General features: G+C 33.1%; 1 protein-coding gene across 11 annotated transcripts in view; it reads left to right on the plus strand.

The window, feature by feature from the left end:
* CFAP69 (cilia and flagella associated protein 69) overlaps positions 1 to 21498 on the plus strand; it is a 53783-nt gene that overhangs the window by 16206 nt on the left and 16079 nt on the right. For 10 of the 11 annotated variants that reach the window (XM_016149625.2, XM_036230319.1, XM_016149629.2 and 7 more), the window contains 9 exons: positions 2780 to 2929; positions 3033 to 3210; positions 5039 to 5162; positions 7377 to 7425; positions 7520 to 7641; positions 9880 to 10096; positions 12497 to 12661; positions 15465 to 15583; positions 17320 to 17438. In XM_016149625.2, coding sequence (XP_016005111.2) covers positions 2780 to 2929; positions 3033 to 3210; positions 5039 to 5162; positions 7377 to 7425; positions 7520 to 7641; positions 9880 to 10096; positions 12497 to 12661; positions 15465 to 15583; positions 17320 to 17438 — 1243 coding nt within the window. The remainder of the gene's footprint in view (positions 1 to 2779; positions 2930 to 3032; positions 3211 to 5038; positions 5163 to 7376; positions 7426 to 7519; positions 7642 to 9879; positions 10097 to 12496; positions 12662 to 15464; positions 15584 to 17319; positions 17439 to 21498) is intronic. The other variant, XM_016149626.2, reaches the window with a different exon arrangement.

Below are 21498 nucleotides of genomic sequence, written 5' to 3' on the forward strand. Positions count from 1 at the left end.
TTATGCTAAATATTTATAATTTTAAAGTCATACTTGTTAGGTTAATTATAAGTATTACTATTAATGTTATTTCATAGTGTTGATATCATTTATTATTTTCTAACATTTTATAATTATTGATAATATCTGTCCCACCAATTAAATTCCTAATAATGACAACATTCTCCATCACGTTTGGGAAAACAGTTCTGCATGTTACAGCTAAGGGATCTTAATAGATAATGATAAAATGAATGACACTGAAATGTGTAATATCAAGGCAGAGGGCACCTAAACTGTGGAGGATATAATTTCATTTAGGACATACTTCCTACCTTCAGAGTTTCTATAATTTATATTAATCTAGGAAGGGAGAGAAGACATAAATAATATTTTTAAGTTACAAATTCCTTAAGATAGATAGAAATAAGACCCTGTAGTAGAAAAAGAAAGATCACTTATGACTAGAGAAAAATGGGAAGACATGTGAAGTAAAGAAATTAATAAGGAGGTTATTAAATGTCAAACTTGAACTATTGATGAGATAGGAGGAAGTGTTTGATTGATAGGAGACATTAGATATCAAAAGCAGAGACCAGCAATATGGTTGGAATCCATCCAGATAGAGATGAAAATTGTGAAGCCATCAGAGTAGTAGAGTTTGCTAGGAAAAAAGCAAGGGACCAAGAATGACATCATGGAGAGTGCCCAATTTTAAGGTTTGGAAAAAAAATGATCTCAAAATATTGGCAGTAAAGGGAGGCTCAGAGAGGAGGAAGAAAACCTAAAGTTTGCCATGTCTTGTGTGCCAACCAGTGAAATGTTTGATGAAGGAAGAAGTGGTCTCAGTGGCAAATGCTGCAGAGGCTTCTGTAATTGAGGAATGAAAAAGCCAAGTGGTATCTGGAAAATTATAGTTCATCTTAGGCAGGTTATTGCCATAAAGCATCAGGGCAGATGCACGATTAAAGAAATGAGGAGACTGTGAGAGTGGAGGCAGTGGGAACAAGGGAGTAGAAGCAGTGAATACAGACATATCTTATGATATGTTGAAGAAAAAGAAGATGGAGAACAGCTGAACTGGTAGCAAGATCAAAGAAAGATATTTAGGTTTCATTGTTTTCAGTTTGTTTTTAGGATAGGAGAAAATGAAGTTTGTAGGCAGAGGAACAAATAGCTAGTAAGTAGGAAACGGGAGGGTGAAATTCCCAAAGAAATCATCAGAGGATGGAATTAAGAGCACAAACTTAGGATTAACCTCGGAAAGATACAGGCACTGTTTTTTAAGGTAGAAAGAGAGACAAATGATGTATGAGATGTGGACAAAGAAGAGACCTTAATTTGATCAGGCTCTGAAAATTAGGACTCTTAGGCAATGCTCTCACTGTCACAGATGGTTTCAAGAGATGGGCATGGCTGGATATCTGGGAACACAGCTGAAAAGTCCTCAGTAGAGAAATTATAAGAAACATAGCCCTGGAGATAGGAATCAAGTCCATGAGCCTTAATATTAGTATATCCTTCTTTAGAAATATAAACTCAATAGAAAAAGATAAAGTAAGTTTAAATATACATTTTGGGCCATCCCTATGATAGACTATCATGCAAACAAAAATCGTGATTCAAGAAATATTTTACAGAGTGGGGTAAAGCTTACAATAAAATGATTAGTAGCTGCAGTAGAATATAAAATTCTGCATATATGTGGTATATTGTTAAAGTTATATGCCTACATTAAAATATCAGCAAAAAATATACCAAAAATGTTAGTATTGTTATATATGGATGGTGAAATTTACAGGCAATTTTTGTTTTCCTCTTCATGCTTTTTAAAAGCTTAAAATGAATAGCTAGGGCATACCATAGATAATGCATCACAGGAAGGGACAGGGCCTTGTCCAGGTCCAGAGCTCATATTCAGGAAACTAAACTGAAAGACATCCCAGAAGTATGACAAAGTGAAAGAATTTAGTCTCAAAAGTCAAGAAGTCAGGGAGTCAGATAAGTGATATCACTAAAAGAAAATAGCTGCATCTCAGGTGAGCAAGTACCCTCTGATGTTTACTTAATCTCTCTTGTTAAATGTAGTCGAGCAGGCGCCTGTTCAACTGTATCAAAAGGAGCGGTAGTGTTTCTCATAAAAGCTAAGACAGAAGGAAATTCTTACAAGACATGTCACCAAGAATCAAACTTCCCTAAAATACCATTCTATTTACTAACACTGACAGAACAGCATTATATTTTTACCTCTTATTTTATTACGAACATCACATAATAATTGTCCCTTGAAAGCACCGAAGTAATGTGTTGACTTGAATAGGGAAAACATTCAATATTTGTGTAATTATGCCATTTTCCTTTATGGAAAGCCATATCTACTGACAAGAAATATTTTTCTTTTTTAGAATTTAAAATGTGCTCCCAAATTTATAATCCTATTTCAAAAGCTACGTGGGGGATCAGCAAACTATAGACCCCGGGCCAAAATCAGCCCACTGTAAATAAAGTTTTATTGGAACACAGCCATGCCCATTTCTTTTTATATCGTATATGCCTGCTTTCATACTATCGTAGCAAAGTTGAGTAATTGAGACAAAAAAACCTTATAACCTACAAGACCTAAAATACTACCTGGCCCTTTATAGAAAAAGTTTGCTGAACCTTTTTAAAATACCATACACTTTGAAAAAGTTTTGTTATTGCTGCTGTTGTTTAAAGATAAATCACTTATTCCTTTGTCTTAATGTAGATGATTACTATGTGAAATAACTGTACATATTTCTTAACTAATCATCATTAGGTTACCAGCAAGCTAGCTCATCATATAAGATTCAAATGGCTGAAGTCGGAGGATTGGCAAAAACAATGGTGCAGTCATTGACCTTGCTTGATAATCAACTTGTTGAGAAACTTTGGGTACTGAAAGCTCTGCAACATCTCTCAACTTCTGGTTTGTATATTATTAAATTTGAACCCTTTAGTCTCAACTATTTTGTTCCTATCTAACAATGTCAATACCGTGCAATATAAGTAATTTTTAAATTTATTTTCAGAAGTTAATTGTACTTTAATGATGCAAGCACAAGCGGCCAGTAGCATCTGTGCTCACCTCAATGACCCAGATCCCTCTGGACAGCTTCTATTTCGTTCATCAGAAATACTTTGGAACTTACTGGAAAAATCTCCAAAAGAAGAAATCATACGACAGCTTAGTAACTTGGAATGTTTGCTGTAAGTCTATGTAGTTAGATAGGAATGCTTTTTAACCTTAAAATAATAGTCAGTGACATAACTAACACTTTTGTTTCAATTTATGTTCAGTTAGGCTTGTGTTTCATGTAATGGCTAAGTTTCGGAACATCTTTGTTTTGTGCTATGGTATAAATGCATCAGCAGAAAAGCCATTTTTTTCCTATATAGAAGGCTATTAAAGTTAACAAAGGCTTGTTAACAAAACTAAATTATGTCTTTGAATATGTATAAAGTAAAATTAGACATTTAAAAGAACTATTTCATTTTTCTATATTCACTAAATCTGTTTTTTGAATACTTATTGTCTTCTAGATCCTGCAATAAGCATTAGCAATAATATGAGTAAACCTTTAAGTTACTTATTCATTTATTTGTCAAGTGATTATTGTCTGCTCTAGGCCATAGAAAAACAATTGAAAATAATATAGACATGGTTTCTGCTTTTGTGGAATTTGCATTATGTTAGGAGAGATGGACAAGTAAATAGGCAAATAAAATAGATCGTACTAAATGTTATGAAAGGGATTATTGCATGGTGCTACGTGTTTTCCAGAAGAGGGTGAATCAGGATATTTTTGTGTGCAAGTGACTGAACACCCAACCCTACCAATTTAAACTATGTAGGAAATTTACGGGCTAGTGTAACTACAAAGTCAAGAATAAAACTGGTTTCATTCGCAGCTGTATTTAAGGCTCAGCAGATATCAAGAATTGGGCCCTTTTCATCTCTCTGCACTGCCTTCTGCTATGTTGACTTTCTCTACAAGCTCCACATGATGAGACCTAAGAAGTCTAGGTTCACAACATCACAACCCCGAATCAAGCTATTCTGAAAGCACGGAGAAAATTTTTTCAAATTGAGTGCCTGTTGGCCCCTGAACATTGTGGTGTTGGCCATTGCCCATTCCAGAGTGAATTACTAGTGACAAAGAGGAGTGCTCTGGTTATAAGGAAGTCGAAGGCAGTTCAGAAGACCAAAAGTGGGGAAAGAGTGAAACCTAAATAAAAATAAGGATCCTGTTATCACAAGAAAGGCAAATGGATCCAAAGAAGCAAAGCAACAAATGCCCATTGTACAGGGAACCTGAACCAGACTTGGAGAGCTCATAAATGCTTCCTAATGAACCCAAATCTGGCATCTGAATGATAAATACAACTTTGCAACATGAAAGAGTTTTGCATACAGAGAGCATCCCAGACAGGGAGCAGAAGTGAAAATAGAATTTAGCAATCAGAAACCTGAAGGAAATTCAGTATGGTGAGAGCAGAAAGTAGAGGTGAAAAAGTGATTAAGTTAACAGTGTTAGCAGAGACTCTAAATAACAGGAAAGGCCTGATAAACATTGGTGAAGAAGTAGAACTTTATCTGAACAACAAAGTAAAGCCTTTAAGTAGTATTTTTTGTTTTGTTTTGTTTTGTTTTGTTTTGTTTTGTTTTGTTTTGTTTTGTTTTAACACCTAGTATTCCTAGGTGGTTTCCCATTCAAGTACTAACCAGGCCCGACCCAGCTTAGCTTCCGATATCAGACAAGATTGGGCACATATAGGGGGCTGTAGATTTAAGTAGTTTTAAAAAGGGAAATGAAGTGATTGAATCTTTATTTTAAAGCAGTAACTCTGACCACCATGGTAGATTGCATTGATAGATTCTTACTGCCTGAATGGATTCTCACTATAGTGAATTAGAGGCAAATTTGGAAATATAGAAAAATTAGAAATACTTTGAAATGAATAGTATAATAGGGAGATTTTGTTGGTAAACATTTCCATTAAAATATGGTTCTAAAAGTATGATTTTACTTTCTAGGGCCTTGAAGGAAATATTTAAACATCTGTTTATGAGAGGTTTTAGTCATTATGATCGTCAGCTTAGAAACGATATATTAGTCATCACTACAATTATAGCTCAAAATCCTGAAGCACCAATGATTGTAAGTAAGAGTAAATTGTATTAATTTTAATTCAAAGTGATACAAGTAGGGGGAAGGAGCACTAGACTTTGTTGTAATATTTATGTACTTTTCTGTAATGCCAAGTTATGTTGTAATGTCATGATGGTTGCCAGTACACTTGTACTCTGCCAATTTCTCTTTTCATTATATCATTTGGTTTTCTGGCTGTTTTTCAAGATTTTCACTCTATCATTGCTTTTCAGCAGTTTTACTATGATGAGTCAAGATGTGATTTTCTTTGTATTTATCTTTGAGGTTTATAGAACTTCCTGAATATGTAAATTTAGGTCTTTCACTAAATTTGGAAAATTTTTAGTCATTATTCTCTAAGTATTTTTTCAGCTCCATTCTCTCTTCCACTTTTAGAACTCCGATTACTTGTATGTTCAACTTTTTGATATTGTCCCCCAGGTTCGTTCACTTTTTTCAATCATTTTTCTTTCTCTACTTTAGATTGGATAATTTGTATTGGTTTGTATATTTAAGTTCACTGACTTTCTTTTCTGTCATCTTCATTTTGCTGTTAATACCATCTAAAACATTTTTATTTCAGATGTTACACATTTCAGTTTTAGAATTTTCTTTTGGTTCCTTTTGATACTTTCTATTTCTCTGCTGAGAGTGCCTGTCTTTCCATTCATTATGAGCGTCTTTATGGTCAATTCTGGTGTATTCCTCTGAAAAATATTTATTTTTTTGTATTAATAAGCATCTGGTTTGGATAGACTCATCCCTGTGGTGGAGGCAGCTCAGTTATCAGTTCATTTTCAGTCTAACATGGGATCCTTGAGTGTTCTCTGCCCTTGTATGATTCAGGCATCAGCCAGAGATTTGGAAAGTTTATACAAAGAATTTGGGTTTTCCTTTCTCTGGCTCTCTCCATTATGGGATTTCTCCCATATAGGATTTCTCCCTTCACTTTCCAGTAGTGGTGGTTGCCTGGTGATTGCCTCTGTTCTCTGGTTTTTCAAGACACTAAGGTTATAGATTTATCCTGAGTTTTAGCATCCCCACAAGGTGCACACTAGAGCCTGTCCTCACTCTAAAGGCCATTTTAGGAAAAGGGAAACTCATGCAGTGTCATTTCCTTCATCAAAGTCCTGCCAGGTAGTTGTTTTCATATTTTGTTCAGAATTTATAAGTGTTACCTGCAGGAGTGTTTCTTCTAGGAGCTACTCTGCCATATCAGAAGCTGAACTTCCCCATATTTTATCATGTAAAAAACATTGAATGATTACATCTTAGAGTAGAGATCTTTGGCAACAATATTCATATTATCAACCACATACTTGCTAACTGGTACTTAAAAGGAAATTTGGCAATGATGGCCACAACCCCATGGTGATGGACATCAAGTGATCCATAGGAAAGGTCATAGGATTCATACTGTGTAAATGGGGAAACAATTCTGCATAGCATTCCCTTCAAGGCTGCAATGTGTAGATGGTCTTGTATGTTTCTCTGATCAGTAAGTTCTCATTAGCATCCTTGGAAACCTTCAGGTTTAATTCCATGAATGTGAGTCAAATGAATATGCTTACATCATAAAGAAACCGTATTGATCTTAAAATAGCCAGTATGAAGAGCTGCAAGCTCAAAAGCTCAGCGTTTGCCCCGGTAAGCTCTCCCTAATGCACAAAGTCCAATTAGGATATCTCTGTCAGGAGTGAGTTCCCTCATGCTGAAATGTTTGCAATTCTGGTTATTCTTCAGGGCTTTTCATGTTAAATAGGAACTGTTTTGTTATCTCTTGACCAAACATTTGACATATAAGAGTGTTTGGGGTTGGGGTAGGGAGTGGGGTTAAGAAGAAAAACTGTTGAAAATAATTATTTTCTTCCCTTGTTTTGTCATTTGAAGGTATAAAAATGAATTACATAAGTAACTTGTAGTCCTAATACGTTTTAGGTTCTCAACCAAATTTTACATAACATTATATAAAATATTCTTGAATAATGTAAAATATTTCTTAGAACCTACAGAAGTAAATTTAATATTAAATAAATTATGTTTATCTGGTTTATGCTTTTATTTTCTTGCTCTCATCCCTTCCTATTATTAGTACTTTATGAATTTAAATGAATGACAAGGGAAATCTGATAAAGATATTAAAATATTGGTAAATATGGGTATATGCAACTTAACTTCCATTAATTAATTCATCCTTCTGTTTGTTTTGTGTATTTATATTAGGAATGTGGCTTTACCAGGGATTTGATATTATTTGCAACCTTTAATGAAGGTAAAATCCATAAAACTTTCAACCTGTAATTATCTTTATGAGTCATATATCATTTTGGCTTTTATTTTACTCTTCGTTTTTTGTCCCCTCACAGTTAAAAGTCAAAATCCTTTGGTAAAAGGTCTCAAACTTTCTAATTCCTATGAAGACTTTGAGTTGAAGAAGTTGCTATTCAATATAATTGTGATCTTATGTAAAGATTTACCTACTGTACAGGTAAAGAGTAATCAAAACAAAAATTAAAATCAACTCACTTTGTAGTGTAACTTTTTAAAAGTCATGGCTGCAAATCTCTCACCAACTCATATGTTTACCATAGAAAGTAACAAACTCTTATTGGCCAAAATTTCACCTTTTCAGAATTTCCTTTGCTTGTCTGAAAATAAACAGTGAACCTACCTAAGCTTAGTCCATATAAACCAAGAAAAGCAGAAGAACCTTAGAGATTTATTTATATATTTAGATATTATCAGTAAAGGAACATAAAAAGAAAGAAGACCTACATAGCCCTATCCAGCCTAAGTCTATCCCTGACCATAGCAACAAGGATTAATCCTGCTGGAGGAGTGCTAACCTCTGCTGCCAATCTCAAACCCTCATGAACCTGCTTTTTCTCCATACAAACCTAACGTCTTACTTTTTTTTTAATTAGCCATGAATTTATCTTAATACTTTATATTCTTTGTGACACGATGATGTAATTTCAAGAACACTGAGACTTAATTTCACTTCTGTCTTACCACCTACTAGCTTCGTGGCCTTAGCAGAATCACCTAAACTTTCCGAGGCGCAGTTCCTACTGTAAAACGAAGGTTCTAATACTTCTGCCCTGCTTACGGGGCTATTGTGAAATTTACATGAAGCCTTTGTAAACAATAAAGTGATAGAAAAAATATACTACTAACAGTTTCATTAGTTTAGTTATTTGCTGCATTAAGTGAAATTTCATTTAGTCCTAAAATTCTTTTAAGATCCAAGGTGCCACAGTGAAAAAGAACTGGGAATTCATTCTGTCAACATCATTAATGATAATACATAGATGAGATAGTATAGTGGTTAAGACCTTTGGTCAGGTGGCATCCAGTGCTTTCACTTTCCATCTATGTGCTCTTAAATAGGTTGTTTACTTTCTCTAAATCACAGATATTTCAACTTCAAAATGAGTATAATACTGACCTCATGGAATTATTATGAGAATCAAAAGAGCTCCGGATTTTCTTGCTAATGCCACTTGGAGGAATATATATACTTTAAAAAAAGGCTCAGAAAAAGAAAAATTGTCTTTACAGCCATAACTTTATAATAATTTATATCAAAAATAAATACTCTGTTACAACTTAAATATTTTTTTGAAATGCGAAATAGAAAATATTCAATAAAACATGGTTTATTATTACAGTAGAATATTATATATCTATTAAAATAGCTATAAAGACAATAAATAAATTTTACACTACAGTTTATAAGCCAATTTTAGTTGACAACAGAGTCAATTGGCACAAAGTTTGTGGTGAGCTTCTTAAAGCATTATGTGAGCAGTGGAATCAACTAATTTTTTTATGTCATATATTAGTGGCCCAATAATAGTAATGATGATGAACCATGTGTACTATTATTTGTAGTTTACAGAGTATTTAAAAAATGTTATCTACTTAATAGTCACAGTAATGCTAGAACTAGTTGTTATTCTTGTTTTCTCACTCCTAAATCTTGTCTTCTTTCCATGTGGAATAGTAGGAATTTAGAAAACTTCAGACATTATTGTGAAGAAGTCTTTATAGAACAATGCCAAGTGAAAATTGAACAGAATATATCACATCTTGTGAACCACAATTATGCATCAGTCAGAATCAGCTATAATATTGACTTGATTATCACACAATAGCTATGCATTTGGATTCAATACAAGTTTTAAATTCTAGGCATATAATTAAAAATATGGCATTCATTGGATAGAATATTTGTATAAGTTCTGTTTTGTGTGTTTAAAAATTAGCCATAGTCATTACTTCAGACAAAATGGATTTTTATAGTATACAGTTGAATCCATATAATGTTTTTAGAAAGAAAAAAAAAAAACAGAGGGAAGAGAAAATGCCATCGGTTTATTTGCTCCAAATTTTAAACTCCTGTGGTTTTGTGATAAGGAGGAACTACATATATAGGCAGCATAGACAAAAAAAAATTAATGCTTGCTTTATATTATTCTTGTCAGCTACAGAGTACATATCCCCAAAAAGGGGATCATAGCCAACTGTTATTATTGAGTTTGGTGTTTTATTTTATATTTTGGGGGGAGGGGTACCTAACTAGGTTGGGATCTTTACAAAGGAAATATTTTGAAATGGTCATCAATGAAACATCAAAATGAAAATCTTTTATTTAATTTTCTTAGATTAAGTAAAATTGTTTTAATTATGTTTCTAACAACATACTCTTTGCCCTTTCCCATAGTTACTTATTGATGGCAAAGTTGTTTTGGCTTTGTTTACCTATGTTAAAAAGCCTGAGAAACACAAAATAATTGAATGGTCTGCAGCACAGTATGAAGAATTACAACTGCATGCAATCGCCACTTTGTCGTCAGTGGCTCCTTTGTTAATAGAAGAATATATGTTGTGCCAGGGAAATGCTCGAATCCTTGCATTTCTAGAATGGTGTGAGAGTGAAGGTAAGTGGCCCTTCAAGATTCCTGTCAAAATTCTAATCTACATATTTCAACTCAACTCTCAATATATCCATAGAAAAAAAGATATAAAATTAAAGCAAAAAGAAATGAAAATATAAATCTGTCTTCCTGTGATTTAGATATATTTGCATGTTTTAAGGAAAAGAATCTGAGATTTCATTCAAAATTAGATACTAGTAAATGTCATAACTATATTTAATGCACATCTCTCAGTAAAAGTCATTATACAGATAATCTGATTTAAAGTTTTGTATTATTAGGCCTATCCAGCCATTATAATTATAATTATTCATCCAACAAATATTTATTGAATGCCTACTAGGTACCAGATACTGTTTTAGCTGCTAAAGATACATTTATTTTCAAAATAAATAAAATTTCTACCTTCATGGGGCTTAAAATCCACATCTCTAGTCAGATGTAATGATTCCATATATAGTCTACCAAATTAACAGAGTCTCAATATGTTGAATATTTTATTTCAATTCTCATAATTCTTAGGAAAAAAGTAATAAGTACATTCTTTTTTGAAAAAATAAGGAAGATGCCACATATTTTTCTGGTAGTGATTTTGCTCTAGAAATAATTTTTTATGGTACATTTTCATTGGATCAGGAATATTACTCATCTATCCATGAAGAAAGGAAAAAAAATTATAGTTTTGTTTTTGTTCTGTAGTTTTTAATATGCTATTACTAAATTTAGTCTTGTTAAATTACTATGCATTAAATAAAACAATCTTTCTGTCTATCCTTTACATGATTTATATTACAGAAGACTATATCATTATAATATTATTTGTGTTTATAGAAAACTATAAAGCAAAAGAGAAAAGGCTGCCTAATAAGAGGAAGACTGATAGCTAGTAGTTATTGAGTACCTACTATGTGGTAGGCCTTAACCACCTTACAAGTATTAATTCATTTAGTCCTTACAACAAATCTGGGAGTTATAGGCACTATTATTATCCCTATTCATCAGATGGGTAGAAATCAATAAGAGAAGTTATTAAAGAACTTGTCTCTGGCCACACAATATGTAGCAGAGCCAGGATTTAATGCAGGCAAACTAGCTCTAGAATCTACATTTTTAACCAATACACAGTACTCAGAACAGTATTTTAAACATTTTTTAGAGCTTTAAGTATGAAGCCACTTCTAAAACAACCTTTTAAAGAATACAAATTGTAAAGAAGAAAGGAGGACTTGCCTTGCTATTTATCAAGACCCTACCATAAAGCTATGGCAATTAAAATTGTGTGATACTAGACCAAGAATAGACCAGTGGAATGGAATATGTGGGAGGCTATCCTTATCAGAGATGATATTGCCAATCAATGAGAGAAGGGTGGTGCCGGGAGAGTTGGCCCTCTATGTGGGAAAAAAAAAAAAAAATTAGATCCTTTGAGCTTGTTAAAAAATTAATTATAAAATAAAGCCCTAAATATGAAAAGTTAACCTGTAAAAATCTTAGAAGAAAACATGAGGAAGTATCTTTATGACAAGAGGAAGGGAAAAGATTTTTTTTAAAACCAGAAGAGCTTAAACTATAGAGAAGATTGATACATTTAACTACCATAAAACTTAGAATTATATCTATTACAAAATATGAAAAAAATACCAGTCTACAAATTAAGAGATGACATTTACTACCCTGGTGACCAAAAAAGGGTTAGAATCCAGGTTCATAACTCCTACATATCGAAAAGGAAATAACTCAGTAGCAAAAAAGACAAAGAATAGAGACCTCGAAGTGGCAGAGAAAAATCTCAAATTTTCAATAAAACATTATAAGATGCTCAATTCTATTGCTAATCAGAACTGCAAATTAAGGTAACAGTGAACTACCATTTCACATTTAACAGATTTGGAAGAATCTATTAGTCTTATATCCATATAACCACTTTGGAAAACAATCTGGTAACTAATAAAATTCAATGTGGGTATACCCTATATGATTCTGGAGTCACATGGCAAAACTCTTCTCAGTGGGAATGAGAGGACATGACCCAGAATGTTCATTGTAGCAGTCTGTACTAGTGGGTGGAAAAACTGTGATTTATTTTTAAAATGAATGCCAAAAGCAGTTAAAATGAATGATCTACATCTACCTTTGACATTGTGAATAATTTTGAAAATATTGAGTAACAGAAGCAAGTTACAAGAGATACATAAAATGTGATATATTTGAAGAGTATTTTAACATCCATTTCTATTCTGGGAATAAAAGGAAGAGAGAGAAGGGATCATATTTATTTCTCTAAAAAAAACCAAAGCAAGTATAACAAAATTTTAACGTGTTTGATATATTGTTTTATATATTTGAAATGTTTTATGTTTTAAATTTCTTGATGTAAAGTAAATTATTACCATTTCTTCACAGATTCCTTCTTTAGTCATGGTAACAGTTTTCATGGTACAGGGGGCCGTGGCAATAAGTTTGCCCATATGCGTTACACTTTAAGACTCCTAAGAGCCATGGTCTACCTTCAGGATGAGACTGTAAACAATGATCTTTGTGAAAAAAGAACAATTCAGCAACTAATAGGTAAGACATAACATGTTTGGTACTGATGAAAGTGGAATATTTATAACTATAGATTTTGTATGAAATGTTTTTCTACAAATTTATTGTTTTTATAGTTTTTTCATCGAACCACATAATCACTCATCCTTTAAATATTTGTTTTCTTGGTTCAGGTACCATTTCATTTAGGATTATCTTTATCTTTTTTCTTCTTTTTTTTTTTTTAATGGGCTATTGTATATGTTTCATTCTTCTAGTAACAAGATCACCACTTTCTGGCCAAGCCTATTGGAGTCCTTTTAAAAGAGGATAACATTGCATTTTCTAGTGCATCTGACATACCAGAACACTTGACACTGGCATATACAGAAATGTACCCAGAGAGTCTTTCCTAAAATGAAATATCAGGATATTCTTGGTTTTCAACTTAGAATTGACTGTGCTAGGTCACCTTATCCCCACAATATATCACATGCAAGCTCAGTGTAAAATTCAGAACCCCTAAACAAAAGCTTTTTACATTTCATTAATTAAAAAAACAAATAGTTCTCCATTCTCCAGCCCTACCTTTTTCTGACTTTGAAAAGTGAGAACTATTTTATTCATATTCATATTCAGTGATTGCCTTATGAGTATGTGATGTAATTGGCTAGATATCAATTAATTACAAATGCCTACTCAAACACTCTTTAACCTGTTAAGTTAAAGTACCTGCTCTTCTATCATTAGTGAAGCGGAGTAGTGCTCTCGAATAGAAATACTAGTAAGCAAAATAAGGACATAGAAAAGAGGGCTAGGCAAAAGCATTCACTTCTTTGATGAGTTTGCTTGGGATGACTAAACCTAAAAGTAGATTGTCTCACTTCTGTGCACATTTCATTGTACAGAGCTATCTTAAGGCACCCAGCCCAACCAAGTGGAGTCCAGGAAATATAATTATCCATATGTCCAGGAAGAAGTCTTAATGTTACCTGGGTGTGAAATGGGGTAGGAAAATGAGAAAACCTATAGCAAGGATTCTTTTCTTAGGACCTTTTTTCTTTAACTTGAAAGAAGCTGATCTTTATTGCATGAGTTCTTATTGAATCTAACGGAGGGCTCTGTAGTAGTAATGTGCTCAAGAAACAGTAACTGCATTGTAAATGTAGATGTTTATACGCCTTTTGAGTAGGCACTGGGATTACAAACACATACAGAGCAGGACACTGGGGACCTTGCTATTAATGAGAACAAAAGAAAAGAAGTTTATTTTAGAAAGACAGCATGTGTTACCATGCACCATTAGTAAGGCACCTAATGAGTAATAGAATAAACACATTAGAAACAAAAAAAGGTTGGGATAGTTTTCAAGTCTGGGCAATAATTAACAGGAATTTTTACTGAGTTAGAGTATGGGTCTAGTTTCAAGAGAGAAATAAAAAGGATGGTCTTTCAAGCAAAGGGACAACATGAATAGAGACATGCAACTAAAATATGTATGATGATGTGTTCAGAGCTAGCTTAATTGGAGTGAAAGTCTTACGAAGACAGATAATGTGAGACGAGGTTAATTGTCTAACCAGGGGCCAACCAAGAAACAGTTTCGGATGGCAGATAATAGTTTTGACTTCATCCTCTTTAGACATAGGGAACTACTAGTAGTTTTGATAAGGGAAGCTAGTTATATGAATAATGCTGTTTCGGAAAGAGAAATCTGAAAGAAATATATTGGATCATTTAGAATAGAACAAGGAGAGGGTAAAGGCAGGGGAATTAAAGGATACTGAAATATAAAGAAAATAACTCTATTAATGTAACATATGTTACAGCAGGGGAAGTGACATGCCTGTATCCAGCTAGGAAGGAAAATTGAGACAATCTAGAAAGGAGAAGCAGATCTGGGGGCAGCCAGCTTGGATTCCTAGAAAATGCTCCTGATAAGGCACATAGGCCCCTCTGTCCATGGCCTCCCCTATACTGGGCCTCCAGCATGCTCAACTAGCCTTCCCATGGTCCGATCCCCCACCTGTAATTCATTTTCACAGGGCCAAGAATCATCCCTTCAGAGCCAATGATGTAGATAGGCTGTGATTTCCATGGTCCTTCTACTTTGGAACATAGCTCCACACCTTCCGTTAATGCCAATGACCCCTTTAACAGAGGAAAAAATGACTTTTGTTCTTCATTTAAAGCATAAAGAAAAATTCTTTTTTGAGACAAAATTTTATTGTAGACGTCAGTCCATCAGTGTAAGTGGCTGTTTTCATGTCTTTTTAAATTTTGATTAGAAGTGAGGGAGAGATTTTAAAGGACATGGGAATACTGCTACCTACTGTTGCTGAAGACACCTCCAGATAGACCAAAGGAGAGAATGCAGAAAGAAGTACCAAGGATAGAAAACATACTTATGGAGGTCTTCTACCTCTGGAGGTCTTCCTCCTCTTCCACATGAGGAAAGGACATGAGGCAAGCTATGATCAGGCATTTTGGTCACATATTTGCAAAGGCACTCATTTCTGCCTCTTAAAACTCTGCATATTTTTAAATGATTTTGTTTACTGAGCAAAGTATCAGGTTGTTAGTGTGTCTTAATGACACTCCATTAATAACACTCTAGAAGTACTAGAACTTCTACATAATTGGGACTATTGAGAACCCAAAGAACCCATTTATCATTTTATGTCTACAGCTTCTAAGCAACTATGAAATGAAAATAGACACTTTTAAAATCGTTTCTCTAATTTTATAAGAAATTTAATAAGAAGGGATTTTTAAAAACAGTAATTAATCAAAATAAAAATATGGTGTCTAATAATTTTACATTCTTTAAATTTTCTCTTGCCAGGAATCTTTAAAAATACAATAAGCAAGTCTAACGACAAGGAAGAAGCCATTGTTTTGGAAATTCAATCTGATATATTACTTATCTTATCTGGTCTTTGTGAACATAATATTCCTAGGAAGGTATGTATGCCTGTGAACCAAAGTTTTACTTAGATCTCCCAGTCACCCAACACCATGAACTTTTTCTTAGTAATTGTCCATAAATATTGGTGTTCTTTAATTTTGTGAAGAATAATTTAATATTCTTTTTTATAATTAGAATTATATACGGTACGTGTATAGATCTTAAGTATATAGTTCAACAGGATTTAACAAATATGTACTCATTTAACTAATACCCCAATTAAAATGTAGAATTCTGTTATCTCACTATAAAATTCTTTCATGCCCCTTAGCAACCATCCACCAACTTGGCTCCAGAAAACCACTATTCTGATTTCTATCCACATAAATTTGTTTTACCTATTCTTTAACTTTATTTTAATAGAATTATAGTAGTTACTCTTTTATATCTGGTTTCTGTCATCCAGCATTGTATCTCTGAAATATACCCATGTTGTTGCATGTATCAGCAGTGCATTGCTTTTTATTGCCGAATAGTATTTCATTGTATGAGTGTACCAAAATTTGTTTCTCCATTCTCCTGTTAAAAACATGTAATTGTTTCCATACAGGACTGTTATGTAAAAAGCATCAATGAACATTCTTGTACTAGTCTTTTTCTGGACATAATGCTTTCATGTCTCTTGGGTAAATACCTAGCAACCGATGGATCATAAAATAAGTGCATGTTTTCAAGAAACTGGCAAACAGTTTTCCCAAATGAGCTATATATCATTATAAATGCTATTTTGGGTTTGAATTAGATTCATACCTAAAACTAAAATGAGAAAAATAGCTAATTCCGTTTGATCTTTTTTAACTCAATAGCAAACTCTGAGTCTCAGAAATTGATAACTAGCAAGAGACAGAATTGTAAAGGTAAAAGTTAAAAGTTAGGAAGGTTCCAGGGCTTTTAGGGAGTGGCAACAGGAACAGTAAATGTACACTTAGCTCCAAACTTTGATGCGACTTTGCCTTCTATTCTACGGCTCTGTGCCTGTGCTCTACTGGAAAAGTACTCACAGTCTTGCTTACTGGAAACCAGAACTGAACAACAAAGCAATGAGAAAGGTAATTGGTAAGATACAAATATTAACTGGTAATAACTTGATATAAGTTATTAAAGTTTTAACTACCATTTATATATTTATTCCTCTTTTGGAAATGTTAGAATATCTTCCATGATAGAATTTTAGCCTATTACTAATATTACTATCTAGTAGTCATCTGACATGATGATTGACTATATTCATTATACCATGGAAGAAAATCATGGGACAAGTCTTATGGTTTATTTTTCTAAAAGAGAGGGAAAAGAGAGAAAACAAAAAGGCCTATTGGTTGATGCCTTCTCTTAAAATGATTACCTTTACAACAGTTTGTCTTATGTTCCTGAAAGTGAGTGAGTACAAATTCGGGTAAGAAAATTGCATTAAAAATACTATTTTCCTAAAAAATGTTGTATTTTTCTGGTAAAAGGAAAAAAAAGAAAGAAAGAAAGAAAGAAAGAGAGAGAGAGAGAGAGAGAGAAAGAGAGAAAGAGAGAAAGAGAGAAAGAGAGAAAGAGAGAAAGAGAGAAAGAAAGAAAGAAAGAAAGAAAGAAAGAAAGAAAGAAAGAAAGAAAGAAAGAAAGAAAGAAAGAAAGAAAGAAAGAAAGAAAGAAAGAAAAGCTAGCTAGCTAGCTTTAGGGGATAGGATAAAACAAAGGGAAAGGATTATTTATTTCAAGAAATAATTTTAAATAAATCTCTTAGGAAATTTTTGGAACTGAAGGAGTGGATGTAATTCTTCATGTATTGAAAACAGATCCCAAGAAGTTTCAGAGTGGATTAGGCTATATTGTACTTCTTTTTAGCACATTGGACAGCATTTGGTGAGTATTACTATACCCAAGGTAGATAGAATCATAGTACAAGAAAATTACCTCCATAGCTATGTATGCCAATCTTCTTCCCTCAAAATCACACCAGAAAGATAACTCTCTCAATGCTTTTTTTCTTTTTAATAGTCCAGAAATGACCTTACTAATGTCTTTTGGAAGATAATCTTGACTGTCACTCAAATATAAAACCATTCTTGTATCTAAACTTAAATTCCTGACTTTGTGAATTTAACCCATTCTGTTATGGCCCAATCTGAGTAAACACTAGCATCTATTATTGCTCATACACTGTTCTTCTTATACTTGAAGACTGTTGAATTCCTAATTCATCTTCTCTTCAAGGAGTTGAAAACCAATTGATTTGGTATTTCCTAACCAATATTGTTTCCCAAACTTTGTAGCTTTCCTAAGGGCAAAAAATATTGCAATATTTAATATCAGTTTACCAAAATTTGTTTTGGAGAAAATTACTTGGGTCTCACATATCACTAACACTTCATACATTTCTCTAGTTCTATTTAGGTAGTATTCATGAAAGTTACATTGCAACACATTTGTGAAAAAAACTGATGACTATACATCAAATGGACCTAACAGATATATATATATATATATAGAACATTCCACCCAATAGCAGCAGAATACATATCCTTTTCAACTGCTGTGATGCTGTAATTGATAATAAGAAATATATATTTAGTCCATTTCTAGAACAAAGTTCTTAAAACTCTTAATTTTTTAGTCAATAAGAGCAATGGGAACATCTTTTTGTTTTAATAGTTGGTCTTTTATTCTCAGTTCCTATAATAGCTCTAGACTAATAAATGTTAGTGTCTTTTGTTATTCATAACAAGTCCCTTTCAACCAAATCTGAGTTTATGTTAATAAGGTGATTTTTTCAAAACCACTAGATAACCACAGAATGGAGGGCTGGTTTCCAGGGGAATCAACCATATCATTGATTAGAGAGTTGACACTTTCACTCCTACCCTCAACTTCCATGGAAGGGATAGAGGCTAGAGATTGAGTTTAGTCATTAGTGGCCAGTTATTTAATAAATCATGCCTCCATAATGAAGCCTTCATAAAAGTCCTAAACTTTGAGTTGAGAGAGCTTCCAAGTTGGTGAACACATGAGGGTTCTGAGAGAGGGCATGGAAGCTTCATTCCCCTTATCCCATATCTTGCCCTATGTATCTCTTTCATCTGGCTGTTCCCAGGTTGTATGCCTTTATATTAACCATTAATCTAGTAAGTACACTGTTCTTAGTTCTGTGAACCTCTGTAACAAATTTTCCATCCTCAGGAAAGGTGAAACATCTACTTTATAGCTGGTTGGTCAGAAGCACAGGTGACAACTTGGATTGGTGTCTAAAGTGGGGGCAGGGAGGCAGTGCAGACTTACGGGACTGAGTCCTTTACCTGTGAGATATGATGCTAATTCTAGGTAGGCAGTGTCAGAATTGAATTGAATTGTAGGACACCCAAATAGTGTCTGCAGAGAATTGGAGAATTAGTTGGTATGGGAAAAAACTCACACTTTTGGTGGCCAAAAGTGAACATTGAAAGAAGAGTGTTGAGAGGAGACGCAGAGATTTTTTTACAAGCACACATGCAATATTCTGTAGGACAGATCACATGCCAGGTCACAAAACAAGTTGCAGCAAATTTAAAGAGATATAAATCATTCAAAATGTCTTTTCTGATCACAGTGGAATAAAACTAAAAATCAATAACAAAAGGAAATCAGGAAAACTCAGAAATTAATGGAAACTAAACAACAAAGTCTTGAAACAACTATTGCACCAAAGACAAAAACAAAAGAGAAATTAGAAAATATTTCAAGAAAACTAAATTGAAAACACAACATACCAAAATTTACATAGTACAGCAAAGGCAGTAGTAAGAGGAAAATTTACAATGATAAATGCCTATATCAAATGACCTAACATTACACCTTAAGGACCTAGAAAACAAAGAACAAACTAAGCCCAAATTAGCAGAAGAAAGTAAATAATAAAGGTGAAAGCAGAAAAATGAAATAGATAATAGAAAAAAAATCAATAAAACTAAAAGTTGTTTTTTTTGAAAAGTTAAAATCAGCAAACCTTTAGCTAGACTAAGGGAAAAAAAAGGAGACTCAGAGAAAATTATAAATAGAAAAGAAGACGTCACAGCAAATGCCACCAAAAAAAAAAAAGATTTTAAAGGACTGTTATAAATAACTATATGCCAACATATTGGACAACATAGAAGAAATGGATAAATACCTAGAAACAGGCAATCCACGAAGACTAAATTAAGAAGAAATAGAAAGCCTAAATAGACAAATAACAATAGAGGAAATTAAATCAATCAAAACCTCCCAACAAAAAAAGCCTAGGACCAGATAGCTTCACCGGTAAATTTTACCAAAAATGTAAATAATTAATACCAATTCTTTTAAGCTCTTCCAAAAAGTAGAAGAGAAACACTTCCAAATTCATTTATGAGAGACGGCATCACTGTTATACCAAAGCCAAAGACACAATTAGAAAACTACAGACCAGTATCCCTGATGAACATGGATGCAAAAATCCTCGAGAAATATTAGCAGACAAACTTCAGCATCACACTAAAAGGATCATACACCACGACTAAGTGGGATTTATCCCTGGGATCCAAGAATGGTTTAATATATGCAAGTTAATCAGTGACCTACACCACATTAACAAAATAAAAGAAAAATCATGTAATCATCTGAATAGATACTGATAAAGCCTTTGAAAAAATCAACACCCTTTCATGATAAAACTCTCAACAAAGGTATACAAGGAGCTTACTTCAGCAAATAAATTCCATATATGAAAAGCTCACAGTTAACATCACACTCAGTATGAAAGCTGAAACCTTGAAACCTTTTTCTTTAAGATCTGTAACAAGGCAGAGCTGTCCACTCTCACCAGTTCTTTTCAACATGTTTGCAGATGACATGACCTTTTATGTAGAAAAACCTAAAGACTCCACCCAAAAAAACTTATAATAAACTTATAATAAATGATTTCAATAAAGTTGCAGGATATAAAATCAACATACAAAAATCAGTTGCATTTCCACACACCAATAATGAACTATCCAAAAAGGAAATTAAGAAACAATCACATTTGCAACAATACCAAAAAAATAGTAAAACTTATGAATACACATAACTGAGTACTTGTATGTATAGTTGTGAACTTTAAAACATTGATAAAGAAGCAAAAGAACAGATGCCTAGTATCACCAATTGAACACTGAACTTATTTATTATTTATTTGTTATTTCTATTTTATCTGTTATCCAAAGGGATTTGAAGTTGTATAAGACACAGATAAATAAAACCAAGTAAAGCAGACACAAATAAATGGAAAGACTTTTTGTGTTCATGGGTTAGAAGAGTTAATGTTGTTTAAATTTCCATACTACCCAAAGTTATTATAGATTCAATATAGTCCCTATTAAAATCCTAAAGATATTTTTTATAGAAATAGAAAATACAATTCAAAAACTCATATGGAACCACTAATCTTCAGGGAAATCCAAATTAAAAAAACTACAGTGAGATATCACCTCACACCTGTTGGGATGATTATTTTCAAACAAAAGAAAAGATACAAATGTTGGCAAAGTTGTGGAGAAAAGGAAACCTTACACTTTTGATGAGAATGTAAAATGGTACAGCAACCGTAGAAAACAATATGGAGAGTCTTCAAAAAAGTACTACCATATGATCCAGCAATTCCACTTCTGGATATTTGTCTCAAAGGATTGAAATCAGGATCTTGAAGAGACAAAATTTATGTTCTTAGCAGCATTATACACATGACCAAGATATGGAAACAACTCAAATGTCCATCAACAGATGAACGGATAAAGAAAATGTGATATATACATGTGGAATATTACTCAGCCTTTAAAAATAAGGAAACTCTACCATTTGCAGTAACATGGATTGACCTGGAAGACATGCTAAGTGAAATAAGTCATTCACAAAAGGATATCTCTTATACATGATTTCTCTAAAATAGTCAAAA

The sequence above is a fragment of the Rousettus aegyptiacus genome, unplaced genomic scaffold (genome assembly GCF_014176215.1).
Source record: "Rousettus aegyptiacus isolate mRouAeg1 unplaced genomic scaffold, mRouAeg1.p scaffold_m13_p_13, whole genome shotgun sequence".
NCBI classification, from domain to species: domain Eukaryota; kingdom Metazoa; phylum Chordata; class Mammalia; order Chiroptera; family Pteropodidae; genus Rousettus; species Rousettus aegyptiacus.